Below are 15,000 nucleotides of genomic sequence, written 5' to 3'. Positions count from 1 at the left end.
GTGTCTGTGCAAATAAACAAAATAATTATTATTAATACCAAATCCTATGGAAGTACTGTCCTCATATCCCTTATATTACACTAAACAATTTTGAGACTGAAAGTTCATTCTTGACTTGTAAGGGAAGCCAGTAGTTATATTAAAAATCTTGCATTAAGTCCATGCAAGCTTTAATTTTGGAATTTTGTAAGATTTTGAGTCACGACTATTGATATAGCAGCTACAATAAAGTGTTCTTATAACAAGTGCTGTGATTGGCTTAAGCCACACGCCTTGCTGTAGCTGAAAGCAGAGAGCTCACTTTAGCACGACTCAAATCAGCTAGTGAGCTTCATATTTCTTTGCTTGAAATCCTAAACAAGACTTTCACAGATACATATCATGGCCTTTTGCTCAGAACATCCTACCTCCAACCAAACTACAAAATTTACACCCCTGAGTGAGACGATGAAAATTTACCTGTGCCCCTTTCATATAGGAGTCCTTCCCCCCGGCATAACACCTTGAAACATTTCTAGTTGCATCTGAAAATTTGAGGCGCATGAAATTGTAGAGTCTGCAGACCAGCATCACACATTGATTCAGAAATTATCTACACAACCAATCAACAGTTCTCACAGAATCTGATGTTCTCAGCATCACACATTGATTCAGAAATTGTCTTGATAACCAATCAACAGTTCTCACAGATGTTCTCAGCATCACACATTGATTCAGAAATTATCTTGATAACCAATCAACAGTTCTCACAGATGTTCTCAACTTTACGCATTGATTCAGAAATTATCTTGATAAACCAATCAACGGTTCTCACAGATGTTCTCAGTGCCACACATTGATTCAGAAATTATCTTCAGTTGATAACCAATCAACAGTTCTCACATATGTTCTCAGTGTCACACATTGATTCGGAAATTATCTTGATAACCAATCAACAGTTCTCACAGATGTTCTCAGCGTTACACATTGATTCAGAAATTACCTGGATAACCAATCAACAGTTCTTGTAGCTCAAAATGGGAAGAGCATCTGACCAGTGTTACAGAGGTCATAAGTTTGAATCTTTCATGGGACTCTGAGTTTTCGGTTGTCCTTTTGCCAGTATCCAAGCACTAAGTCTAAACAAGTTACTGGTTCTGTGACATTTATTTAAACATGAACAAATTTCAAAGTTTTAAATATTGAAACTTTCTATTTAGCACACGCTTTTGATTCCATCATGGGATCTTCATCAAGGACTGTCCCAGAATTTGACACTCTCTCGCATAATTTACAACAAGAATCACGTAACATTGTGTTGGGGCCCCACCACTGAACAAGGATGTGACAATGTTCAATCCAATATTGAATTCCATCACCTGATTTAAGATTCCAATATAGAAGCTCAAGAGCTTAAAACTCTCAAACATGAACCCTGATACTTTTGATTAGCCAAAGGAGATTATACTTACAGACATTCCACTACTTCCACTAGTACATGTATTATCATAAACACCACTGCCAAGATAAACTGAGTCACAAAGATGGCTCCAGCTTTATTCTTTTTTATACTCTATACTCACACGAAAAAAAAAAAAAGCACAAAATAACAATTAGCCAGTATCAAAAATGCCATAATACTCTGTTTGTCCCTCCAAAATTTTGCATAAGCAGTGATGTAGCTGGCTATCAAACCATATCAAGAATTTTGAAATTAAACGAATTGTCAAATTTTTCATGACCTCTAAATGTGAGTGTCGGAATCACCTTTTCAAAGCTACAAGTCAAAGCAAATTTGCTTTCGCTATTTTATTTTGTTCCTCTGTTTCCTGACCAAAAGCGTTTTGCCATACTCAGTTACAGTGAAAAGTTACAGAACGTTTTCGAAATAGTATTTAAAAAATGTGAAGGAAAAAAATATTTTCATTTGATGTAAAAAGTTCGCAGAAACGTTTTTGTTGTTTATATGTTAATGTAGCCACTGTCCAATTTGGGGGCAATTGGATGAATTCCCTTTGAGTTTTGGCTCTTTAAAGTGTCTGCTTGAGAAAGCAGCACTAAGGCTGTCAATCAAACGGGTAATTTTTACTTCCTTCCAAAACTTAAAACCATCATTTTTCCACCAATATTTAACCTTTTTGAGTTATTTCTTTTTTGCATTATATATCCCATTTCGATCATTATTTTTAACAAAAAAATCCAAATTTGAAGAAATTTTTTGCTTGTCACAGTGATCACAATAACACAAACACCACTGTTGATGAGGCAGGACACAATACATGCATTGGGCAATAATTATTGCAAGAATAATATTACAGTATCATAATAATAATAATTATTATTATTATTAGTTAATAGTATATACCAAAACAGTGGATAGCGTTGAACGTGCACGCTGATTGGCTACTCAAACTCCGGATATCCATTGCTATTCACCTCCAAGCAATTTGCGCAGAATTTGCGCCTGAAAATGTTGTGATCTTTGCAGAAATAAATCAATTAAACTCATCTTTTTGTGCTATGTTATCTCACTGTTTTAGTATACTAAAACCACTATTCACCTCAATGTCAGTGGCTCGTGGTGGATATTTACCTCGCCGCTTCACAGCTCAGTAAACATCCACCACTAGCCACCTCCACTTCGGTGAATAGTTGCTAATTATCATTCTTTGGATTGCCACTTGACCACCAAGTAGCCAAAATGCTCAATGAACAAAATTTAATGCTGGTGGACTTTAAACCAAAATACACCATGTCTTTGCAACATCCTAATAATTTTTCAAAGATGGTTTGAAATACATGTGAATAGAACAAAATAACACTGCTTTAATAATTACCATAGCTGTTGCTGACAGAACTGATACATCTTGATAAGAGTCAGATGCTCTGAACTCTTCGGAATTGTAATTGTTTATTTCTTCTTGAAGGAAACCTAAAAATATTTTATAACCTCTCAGGTACTCTGCTTTTCCAACACAATTTTCAATATTTGAAAGGCATGAGGAAGTATTCAGTTATTGCTAATTTTCAAGGGTTGTCAAATACACATGAACTGAGTCACGTGCCTGTTTCTTGTTGTTTCAAAGGTTAATGAACGAGGTACATTCATGTGTAGTCAGTGCCTATATCTCAGGTCAGGTTGTAGAACCTGTCACCATCCGTCAAGATCCATTTGAGACAATAAAGCCGTGTTCACATTAGGCCTCGACTATGATCGAATTATAATCGAATTAAATATGAAATGGGTTCACATCAACTAATTGCAGTCCCTGATTATAACTGGATTATAATTACTTCAAACAACCTCAAAGGGGTTGTTTGAAGTAATTACAATGCGTAATTGAAGAGAATGGCAAGCACGTGGTGGTATGAGCAGACGAAACTTTTAATTGCTTTATGGAGCAAAGGTTTGGATTTGTCTTCTTCTATTCTTGGAAGCAATCTTTGGTTCTCTAGCCTTGGTTCTCTTAGCCTCAAGCACATGATGGTGATGATAATAGTGGCAGCCACGCGATGCGCCGCCATTTTGTCTCACACTGCGAGGTTACCCTGCGTATTGTATTTGAATTTTTGCAGATGTGAACAGAACCATAATTGAATAAAATTGAATGGAGTATGATAGCCTGATATATACTTCAGTTGATCAAAATCAATGTTGAGTGTGAACACAGCTTAAGAAGAAGATTAGTGAAACCTTCACTTCTGGCAGTCTAGCTAATAATTCTCTTTCGCATGAACTGACTACAGTTAGTTCGGGTAACTTGAACGTTGAACAACCCGACTCAGTTCCCATGTATTGGACATGACTGTAATTTTCTTTGGCAAATTCGTGGCCAACATATCGGGGCCAAAAAAACTTTTCTTGTAAACTTTATCCTCTTATCCCCAGTTTTTGTTATTTTCTTAACACAACAGGGGATAGTCATTCCAAAATTTACTGTCGACTATTAGTCAGTGACATTTCAAGCAGAAAATCTTGCAAAATAATAACAATCTGAGCTTTATTGAGGATACCTCCTTTACCCTAAAGTGCTATAAATTATAGAAGGGTCCTTCTAAATTAACTCAAATTAACTAGCAAATTAAAGAATAAAAACCAGAGGTCGGTTTTTGGTGACAAGGGAAAACCAGTGTGAGAGTGCCCTGAGAAAAACCACTTGGAGGAGCAAAGAGAACCAACAAATTCATGACGCTGAGTCCAGAAATACAACCTGGGACACATTGGTAGGAGGCGACTGCTCTCACCACTGTGCCAATTCCCTGCTTCCTTGAAATGCACATGCAAAACAAGTCACTTAGAACATTATTGTGGACCAGGAACAGGCGGTTATTACTGTCAATTTTAATAAATGCTTGGTTGAATCCCACATGTACTGTACTTGCCTTGTGATCTGTACAAAAACTGGTGATTTAATGCCCAAGAGAGACACAGCACCTTCAAAGATGAAAAATGGAAGACTAAGGAAAACCATTGTAGAATTGAAGGAAAATCATAAAACTTGAGACATTACCTCCAAAGACTTTAAAGCGGCATCTAAAAGAGGGAAAAAGTGTCCAATAGTCAAAAATAATGACGTACATTATTATAATTGTACTCATACAGTTTTGCAGGATATGTATAATAGTGTTCCCTGGGACAATTTGGAGGGGTTGATAGGTTCAGTGGATCCATCAACAGGTTCAACAGTTTGGAACCATCACACTAATGAATTCATGAATCAGATATACATGGGTAATTTTCTCCATTCTGATTGGCTAAGACACGTCCAGTTTTCAGGTAAAACAGTACAGAAAAGAGGTAATTCAGTACAAAAAGAGGCAACAAACCAAACATTCTGATTGGACAATGATTAAATAAAGTCCAAGATAGCCAGTGCAATGCGAGCCCTTGATGATGCAATTCTTGTGTGATTGTCTGACATGCATGTGTTGCTTCTAATTACAATAAGCTATCTTGAAATTTTTAATCACACGATTTTCATTAATATACAATTTGGAATAAATAAGCACTAAGTTGTAATTTTTTTCAAAGACTTTGAATTACCAGAGCCTGTATTTTGTAGGTCTTTACTTGCATGACAGTGCTTTATATTTTAATCCAAATTGCACTTGAAATCACGTTCTTACCTAATGATTATCATTCCTAGTATTTTTGTCCAATTAGGAAAACTTGCAAGGAAAGCACCCGGTAATTACACAATAAAATTCTTCTCATTTTTCCTTTCCTAACCTTGGCACTGTTAAGAATCAGACAGTACTGAAAATAATGTTTATAAACCTCTGAGCAGTCAGCAGATATATGTCAGCAAGGGTTAAATGTATATATGTTCACGTGTATCAGTAAGAATATTATTAAACCTATTTCTTTGATTAAGCACCACCCCCAAAATAAACTCCACATCTGAAAGCAAAAATGCATGTAAAGGGGGCAGCACTATAACTGCCTTTCCAGAATCAGCTCTGCATCTACATGAAGGAATGCCTGCAGTTAAAATGCAAGCCATTTTTGCCATCAAAACTACACAATGAATAACACTTCTAGCATGTTTCTGCTTTACCATTAAAACTTTCTGGCGATCATTTTCCAAAAATGTGATCGCAATAATAATTATTATTGAATTTAATTAATGCCACCCTCATGAGTACTACAAATGGTTCAGGAGGAAAAAAATTAATAATCACTCTGGTGAGGATTGCAATGTGTGTTTGCCAACCTGCCATAAAATATGCTTCTAGTATTTTGGGATGGCCCTTATCGTGTTCCTCTGTGATACCATATACCACTGACCCAGCAACTGATCTGAAAAAATCATTTTTTAAAAACCAAATACAGCCACAATTTTTCAGGCTAGGAATAATTGTCCTAGTTGTTACTGTTTCACTGACACTAGCTTATAATTCTTTTGCTTTATGGATTAATAATTATTACACACAAGGAATACTAAAGTCTGCCCAACGTTTCTGAAGGGTCCGAGTATTCCAATACAGAATATACAGTATGTTCTTCTATTGGACAATGAAAAAGTCTAAACAAACAAGGTTTAAATTCCTATTACCTCACAAAAATCAAATTTTAATACCACAAAAACTTGTTGTGACCTGTGATTAAAGTCTCATTCTCTTGCTTTTTTCCCCAACTTCAACATCACTTGTGTCTCGTCTCGTAATACAGACAATAAATGTCACAAGCTGTCTCCTAAATGCTGATCCTCAGGGATGGCGCAGTGGTGAGAGCACTCGCCTCCCACCAGGACGCCCCGGGTTCGATTCCCAGACTCGGCGTCATATGTGGGTTGAGTTTGTTGGTTCTCTACTCCGCACCGGGAGGTTTTTCTCCGGGTTCTCCGGTTTTCGCCTCTCCTCAAAAATTAACATTTGACTTGGTTGTTGATTTCAGTTCACTGTGTCTGCAATTAGTGTCTCAGCGCTAGAATAACTAGACACTCATTAAAATAAAGTTCCTTTAAATAAGTTTCCTTTTTCCTTTCCTTTTCAAGTAAGGATAAACTGTTGCATTTACCCTCACAGCTGACCTTAAAGTAATGCTAAACTTTACCCTAAGCTTATTGTTAGAAATGGGTAGGAAAATGCTGAGACTTTTAAGGGCACTTTATGTTGGATATCAAAATTGGGCTTGCGTCTAATCACTTGCACTTCTAAACATACATGTAAGTGCACTTCTCACCTCAGGCATATCACAATGAAATAAAAAATCCATGGCACATTGGAAATGACACTGCTTCTGACAGTAATATTAAGGACTTCAATCCTAAAAAAATTAGGAAATTTATTTTCATGAAAAAGAGGAAAGACACATGATCGAATGATATGTTTAGCCTAGACTGAAGGCTGTACTGTACTGCAAGTTACAAAGTGACTTTTTTTTAGCAACAACTTAGTCAAACTCTAAAATTAAGTGGGCCTTACTAAAGAGTAAGTTAAACATAAATCAGAGCAAATCATGGGTACAGTGCATACTATCCGATATAATATTAGTGAGGACAATAGTTATCAACAACAATAATACTAACAAATAACAATAACAATAATAATGATAGTAACTAATAATAATAATAATAATAATAATAATAATAATAATAATAACAAAGTTACATTGTAGATCTAACAATAAAAGCAAGATGACACACACTGACACCAACCCAGTGTGACCAACACATCATGCATGCGCACAACCATTTCACCCGGTCAATTAGCAGCCATGGACAGCTGTTTCGGCCTTTTGGGCCTCATCAGCATGGTGTAGCTAACATACCAGGCGGGTGTGTTTAGCACCCCTTTAAGTGGCAGCTTCACATGCCATAAATGTGGTAAGCTGGGTTGGGAACTGCCAAACTGTTCTCCCACGGCAAGCGTGTGGGAAGGTGGATCACATTAAGAGATCGGTGTGTGACGTAAATTAAAAAGAACAATAAAAGCAAGATGACACATGCTAACACCAACCCAGTGTGGCCAACACATCACGCATGCACACAACCATTCCACCCGGTCAATTAGCAGCCATGGACAGCTGTTTTGGCCTTTTGGGCCTCATCAGCATGGCGTAGCTAACATACCAGGCATGCAGGTGTGTTTAGCACCCCTTTAAGTGGCAGCTTCAAAGGCCCAAAGGGCCGAAACAGCTGTCCACGGCTACTAATTGACCGGGTGAAATGGTTGTGCGCATGCGTGATGTGTTGGCCACACTGGGTTGGTGTTAGCGTGTGTCATCTTGCTTTTATTATTGTAGATCTCCATCTACAGAGAATCACTGAATTTTATTTCCAAGGTCAGATCAATAGTCGTGTGACCATGAGAACACTATCACCAATTCTTTGAGTCGATGGCATACTGATCCTCATTTCAGGCCTCCTTTTGTGACGCTGCTTCTCTTTATTACGATCACTTGTCAGAGTATTTTTGTTCGTTTGATTTATTTCGCCTTGAGTGCCAGTGGTAACCACCTTTTCATTTTGTTTCCGATTTTCATCTCAGTGAGCTACAGCTATTATTATTATTATTATCATCATCATCATCATCATCATCTCTGATTCTTCTTGATTCTTTTGTCATGTTCACCATTAGCGCCGGATCCAATCCAGGTTCTGGGGCTCTAATGGGTAGTCATGGTCTTCATTCGATCGATAAAACTTTTCGGAGGATGTGACTTGATCCTAGGAGGGCTATCTTTTGAAGTTCTAATTCTTCTTCTTCTTCTTCTTCTTATTATTATTATTATTATTATTAAGCACAGTGTTGAGATCTCGGCAGCTCGGGCCAGGATCACGGCACGAACAAATTTTTGCCAAGATCTTGGCGAGACAGGCCCACCGGCCTCACTGGACTAGCCAATGCCTTGGTACAGTATCAACACACCATCTTCAGACATAAATACCTGTTATATCTCAAGTGTGTTACTAATATCAGTAAAGAGCAAAGAATGGCAGAAGCAATGTAAATAGATGACGTCACTGGATGATGAAATGCTTGAATGTTACCTGGTTATAGTGAAGAAAGAAAAAAAACTTCAATTCATTAGATGTTTGTTTTCACCTACAGTCATCCTGTGATTGCTTTCCCAAAAATATAGTTTTAAAAATTAAAATAATGACCATTCCCAAGATGGAAGAAAGCAAAAAAGCAACAAAAGTGTTTCTCTTAGGCTGTCACAAAGTCTGAAACAACAGTTAGGGATTATTTGTTTATTAATTTATTAATTCAGAGAACAATGCTCACTGTGAATGCACAACCAAAAAAGGAAAAAAGGTGTCTAGATTAGCAGCCTCTCATACTCAAAACAGTGGTTTAGTCGAAATTAAGGTTACGGTTAGCATTATTAAAGGGATTGAGTTGTTTCAAAAGTAGTAAATCAGGGATCTCTGAACGGTAACCTACGAGTTGGTAATACCAGAAAAAGCTGAGCGGGCTCTGGAAAATAAAAGGACAAGACGAAGCGGGCGATGCGAGCAAAAGAGAGAGAGGGAGGGAGAAAGGGAGAGGGAGTGAGAGGGAGAGAGAAATGAGATCCATTTTTATTCATTCCGTAAGTGCAAATTTGCCATGTATATATTCGATTCCCTTGGGTATACGTATTGTTCTACAAAACAATAGCACGAATGCATAATTAATTTATTCTGCATGCATAATGAATAGGGACCTGTACGCTAATCATTCATTTTTTTCTTTCTGTCACACAACATGCAAGCGTGTCATGGCGTTGTGTGTGGTTAAATTAAACCTGGTAGACAACACTCTGACTAGCGGTGAGTTTTCCGGGGTTTCTCTCCCGTAATTCCCATTGTTTAAAAGGGGTCTTAGTGTTCGTACTACAAAAGCTAAGACCCGGTCTTAGTTTTCGTACTACGAAAACTAAGACCCTGGGGTGTTAGGTCTTCTTAGGTCTTAGTTTTCGCAACACCCGTTTCCAATGTCGCGTGGGAACTATTTTTATACCAAAAACAAATAGAGTTTGAATTTGAATTGGGAATTAGAAAATCGAGGCAATACTTAGCTCTTATTAATTGAGCTCGAGGTCTGTATGGGAGAATCTTGACCGAGGTCGTGAGTACAGACCAAACGCAGTGAGGTCTGTACATATGACCGAGGTCAAGATTCTCCCATACAGACTGACTAAGCTCGGTTAATAAGATGTTTATTATATGGCAAACAAGAACAATTTAATTTGTTTAATGTAACTGGTTTGTACTAAATTGACATTTTGCTTGCGAACGGCGATGAGCCGAACTTAATTCTGTCAAAGTTTGCTTGTCATCCTCTCTTTTGTCATCATGCTGTTTGGCACTTCCTTAAATAAATATTGGTAGAAGAAAATACTCAATATTTTTTCATTTTAGTTTGCATCTTTTCACCGCAAAACATTACCAGTCTAGATGCCGGTCTAGATGGGAAAATCTAGACCGCGGTCAATATCGATTTTAGCCAATCAAATTCGTGAATTTTGTAGTTCCCAGTCCTGGTGAGACAGAGCCATATAATAAAAAGAAATATTAAACAAACGTTGACATTTTTGGGAGTAACTGCAGAATACACCACCACTCAAAGTTGTACCCCTTAAAATCGGGATACTTGGCTACGGTTATGTTTTAAGAATGAGAAATAGACACACTACGGGGCTACGTGGCTACGTGGCAGTCCCGCAGTCGATGAACAATGAACTTAAGTGTTGAAATGGAGTGGTTCTGCGGTCCACAGTCCCGCAGTCAATGAAAAGTGTAGTTGACCGAACCGCAAAATGAAAGCTAAAATTTTATGAGAATGCTCAGGCCTAATCAGTAAACTAGTGCTTATTCATTTTGGCGACTAGGGGACTGCGGTAGCAAGGACCAACAAGGTCAACACCAACGCTTTCGATGCAAGCGGCATATTACGTGATGTTTATATAAAAATATTATGTATATTAATTACGTCGATTTGATGAGATATTTCATTTACCGGGTATTCTGAAGTGTTCACTTCGGCTCATAGATCATTGAAGAACGAGGTAATATACATTGAACTGTGCAGCTCCGTAGCCGCTTAACCGCGTAGCCACGTAGCCCCGTAGTGTGTCTATAATTTTCTCGTTCTAAAAACATAAAAAAGAAAGAGCGTGCACAAACTGCGTAGCCAAGTATCCCGATTTTAAGGGGTACAATTTCGAGTGGCGGGGTATTCTGCAGTTAAGCCCATTTTTGGAAGAAGATACAAAAATATGGCCTGTCAAGCGAAAAACAAGTTGTTGGTATTGTTTCGAAACAGCACTGCTGCACTGACCTGTACTGTCCTGTGACGGTATCGAAACTGATACAAATAGAATTTTTCCAAAAAAAACAACGAAACTTGCTGGTAGCGAATAAAAAAACATTAGAATGCAATGCGGATATCCTTACCGATACGACATGAACAATTTCCATTAAGGGAGTGAAGGTGGTCGACGAAGCTGGTATTATTGAAGCAATACATCTCACTGCAAACACATCCGTTGGGGCTTACGTCACGTGAACACTATTTTCGACAACTTCTGCTGGCCCTTATCACCCTCACGTGCAAACTTTACTCTTTCCATAGTTCCAGATGCTCTTTCGTAGGGGGTGTATTTTTGCCCTTGTGCAGAAAGGAGGCCAAAAGACAAAAGGGCCAGTTGCTGCACCCTTGGCGTATTTTTTAATTAAATAGATTAGTAATTTACATTGCATAGAGCGGTTTTGAAATGAGTGTCGTAAAACCAAAACCATAGTAATTACTTTAACCAATCAAAAAGGACGGAGACAATCCAGTAAACCAATCAAAACTCGAAGTAATTACACGTAGCCGACACAAAAGGCGGGAAAATGTTTTCGTTTCACTTCTGATTGGTTGAAAAAGTGGCGCGAAAACTTTGAACCAATCACTGAGTGAAGTAGATGCAAAACCAAAGTAATTCGCTAATTACTTTCGACACTCAATTGAAAGCCGCTCTAATTTGATAGGTAATGCCAAGTATAAAAATGGAAATACTTGAATAAATTGTTGTTGTTGGCCAGATTATCCTCGGGATCTTAGATCTCGGTCCGCGAGTCGCTTATACCAGACCTGCAGAAAGAATGAGAAATGTCGGTCCCTCGACCGTATGCGACAGCACGGCAGCTCAACCACCTTCAGGGATGGCGAATGGTAAATGCGAGACGGCGAGACCAGCGTTTTTCTTTGCGAGCCCGAGACATTTTGACTTTTTAGATTGCGAGACCGAGACTTCAAAGTGTTTGACACCTTCATATAAAAAACGAGACTGCGAGACGCACATAACCGCTCAAAAAACTAGACTGCGAGACCCAGAGTTTTTGATGAACCATTCGCCACTCCTATCTTCTTATTTCTTGCCATGACTCTGAGCGACGTATGACATATATTGATTTGATTGATATTTGGCAATGTGGTCACTTGTGTCCTCCATGTGATGAGCACAAGAGGTTATACTTTCAAGTGAAGTTATGATCCCCACAGTTGTAAACGCAATTTTAGCACTGAATTGCGTAGAAAAGCCTGGGGTTCAAACACCGTTGAAGTCCGGCTGAAATTTTCAGTCTACTCCGTCTACGCAATTGCTAAAATTGCGCTCATAACTGCCAGGATCATAGCTTCACTTGATTTTATATTCGCAGTTCAATATATGATTCATTTCATATATCATTTCGTTCATAGCTTGTTATACTTTATTGGCACTATGGTTTAAACTTGCGGATTCGCAAAAAAGCGTAACTTTCGAAAGTACTCAAACGTGACACCTTTTTTAAAATTTCATATCGCCAGATCTACTTCCTGTTCGGCCCATTTTGCCTTATTTTGTGTAGTTACACATTAATTTGGTATAATTTCAACGGGCATAACCCATGTGCTCTTAGTTGTCACTTCTCATCCATGAATACATGGACCAACCCTAAACATAACCACTGCGGAGTGTCCTGCGGAGTGAGTTTCTTTTGATCAGTCTTAGGGGGTATTTACACGAGACCTGGACGAACTCAGACCGGCATGAGTTCGTATCGGCCTCCATACATTCTTTTTATGCGTTTACTCTAGACCGGCCTGACAATGAACTCAGACCCGTCTGACCGTTCTCGGTTGCTGGACCGAGACAAGAAATTCTCATACCGGACTCAAAAATTTCCTGGATGTCTTTGGGTCAGCCATATATTTATTAAACAAAACATATCATTTCATCCCGAAATCAGTCACCAAACATCTCGTCCCGGTTTCATGTAAACGGCTGCACAAATTTCATACCGGTACAAGTTCATACCGGTCGGTGTTCTTCCCGGTTTCATGTAAATACCCATTTAGCGGTGGCTTCATGGTTGCGCATCGACTCCGGATCGAGTGGTCCAGGTTCAGGTCCCGGCCAGGGACATCGTGTTGTGTTCTTGGGCAAGACACTTGACTCTCTCAGTGCCTCTCTTCACCCAGGTGAATAAATGGGTACCGGCAAATCCAATGCTGGGGGTAACCCTGCAATGGACTGGCATCCCATCCAGGGGAAATACTCCTAGTCGCTTCATGCTACAGAAACCGGAGATCAGCACCGGCCTTATGGACCCTCTAGGCTCGTAGCAGACTTTACTTAGCCTTCGGATGTGTTGTAGTGGATAGGAAATTGGAATAACGGAATCACCTACTTGGATCGATGAAAGTTGTTCTGGAATTTATAAATCTTACAGTCCTTCGTAACATATTATGCTATTGCCTTATTATGAATGTGACATGTTGTACACCAATAACTTCTTACAAAAAGGTTTTAAGGACAACATAAAGGATGTGCTATTGAGAAGATCCTCAAAGCCATTTTCATAGGTAAACTAGACTACCGATGTTATTGCCTTATTATTAATTACTAATTAATGCCACATGATGTACACCAATAACTTCTTAGGCAAAGGCTTTCAGGACAAAATAAAGGATATTTTTTTATTGTGAAGATCCTCAAAGCCTTGTATACAGGTAAATGTACTCATGCTGCAATGATAATAACCTTTGTACAATAAATGGCTGCAGTCTCAAAGAGGCAGTTGCACGCAGCCAATCTTTGTGCCTGTGTCAGTTAATTGGGGAAGGGTCAGATATGTCCAGAAATGCAGGTTATTAGATACATTGCAATTTTGATAAGGGTAACAAGTGTCCTCATCCTCATGCTCCTCTCTCTAACTTCAATCACCTGTTGGAATATAGACAATTTACCTCACAGTGTCCCTTTAACTCTGGTCCATACACTTAACCTCATTGCTAGAAATAGATGCCAAATGCTAGGATTAAAAGGGACACTTCGTGTTCGGATACCGAAATTAAGCGTACATCTAATTATGTTATGTGCATTTCTTGACATAAGTAAATTAAAACTTTTTTAAAAATACATTTCACATCATTCCTGAGTTTATCAGTCTTGATGACAACCCATAATTACGCCCCCTTGAACCATTACCAGTACCTTAGGTTTGTGCAAAAGAGAGGCGTGGTTTGGGAAAAATCCAGGGCCCGGTTGTTCGAAAGCCGATTAACTTAATCCAGATTAGCGTAAACTTTTGTTTCACGTTTGCAACTTTTTAGTAAAAGTTTCTTTTGCTTATTTTTGTTTGTCAAGATTGACTTCTTTTAATGTAAAGTTTTGCCGAATATCAGCGTTGAACAGCACTTGGGAGTAGACAAATAAACTCCTCGGTTAGTTTTTAATCTGGGCCCAGAAATATATGGACTTTTTCAATGAAGCCAAAGTTTGCCGTGCTCGTGGTTGCTTCTGCCAACGCATTCCCGTTAAATTATTTCATCAGCTAAGGAAGTCGAGATGTCCTACATGACATGGGATTTAGAAACTGGTTTCATGAGAATTAAACAAAGTATTGCCTTACCATCATGAGATCTGCCCTCTTTGTGGATCTATTTTTTCGTGCTTCTACAGTGAAACCTGTCACTGTAGCAACAAAATGGGAAAGTAACTTCACCCTTCACAATTCAATTTTGCCAGCCTTACATAAAAACCAGAAATTTTCTCGAAGATGCTACGATCAATTTTCGTGTTAGGATGGTCAGAGTATCTGAATTTCAGAGTCTTTAACAGGAAATACTTGAATTTGCAGTAACTGCTTAAAGTTTTTTTTTTTATGCCTGCCTATTTGGAATGAAAAAGTTTTCCTATCAAATTATTTACCCATGAGAAACACGGTACAGTTTCCTTTTGGTCGAGACCGTGTGTACCTAAAACCCAGTGCGGAAGACCCAGGAAAAAGTGCTGTTTGGGTAGTCGCGCAGTACTGTTAAAGTGCGATTTGCTGAATTGGCCAATCGTAGCCCGCCCACAACTTGAGAGAGACAACGTCAATCTCTACCTCGAAAAGGAGTACGAGTTTGAACAGGTGGAGATGCACGTATATGTAGTAAAGACCATTTGTTAAATTGGGGAAGCAAAAGGAATGATCGTAAAAGACAGCTTGTTTGCATTTGATCTGGGGTGCAAGTGGTACAGGAAAAAATTCTCGTCTTGTCCCGTCATAACTATGA

At 38.6% G+C, this 15,000-nt stretch overlaps 1 protein-coding gene across 2 annotated transcripts in view; it reads right to left on the bottom strand.

The window, feature by feature from the left end:
• Positions 1-10,997, bottom strand: part of LOC137974789 (uncharacterized) — a 27,964-nt gene extending 16,967 nt beyond the window's left edge. The window contains exons 1-9 of one of the 2 annotated variants that reach the window (XM_068821766.1): positions 10,866-10,997; positions 8,372-8,474; positions 6,665-6,748; positions 5,694-5,779; positions 4,491-4,513; positions 4,363-4,414; positions 2,817-2,911; positions 1,452-1,552; positions 1-4 (exon numbers count right to left, since the gene is read on the bottom strand). The exon at positions 1-4 is cut by the window's left edge and continues 141 nt beyond it. In XM_068821766.1, coding sequence (XP_068677867.1) covers positions 1-4; positions 1,452-1,552; positions 2,817-2,911; positions 4,363-4,414; positions 4,491-4,513; positions 5,694-5,779; positions 6,665-6,748; positions 8,372-8,474; positions 10,866-10,938 — 621 coding nt within the window. In that variant the 5' untranslated portion in view covers positions 10,939-10,997. The remainder of the gene's footprint in view (positions 5-1,451; positions 1,553-2,816; positions 2,912-4,362; positions 4,415-4,490; positions 4,514-5,693; positions 5,780-6,664; positions 6,749-8,371; positions 8,475-10,865) is intronic. The other variant, XM_068821767.1, reaches the window with a different exon arrangement.
• Between the last annotated feature and the right edge of the window lie 4,003 nt (positions 10,998-15,000).

Source organism: Montipora foliosa, chromosome 11 (genome assembly GCF_036669935.1).
Source record: "Montipora foliosa isolate CH-2021 chromosome 11, ASM3666993v2, whole genome shotgun sequence".
Taxonomy (NCBI): Eukaryota; Metazoa; Cnidaria; class Anthozoa; order Scleractinia; family Acroporidae; genus Montipora; species Montipora foliosa.
The sequence above is the reverse complement of the archived record's forward strand: the minus strand, read 5'-3'. Positions and strand labels throughout refer to the sequence as shown.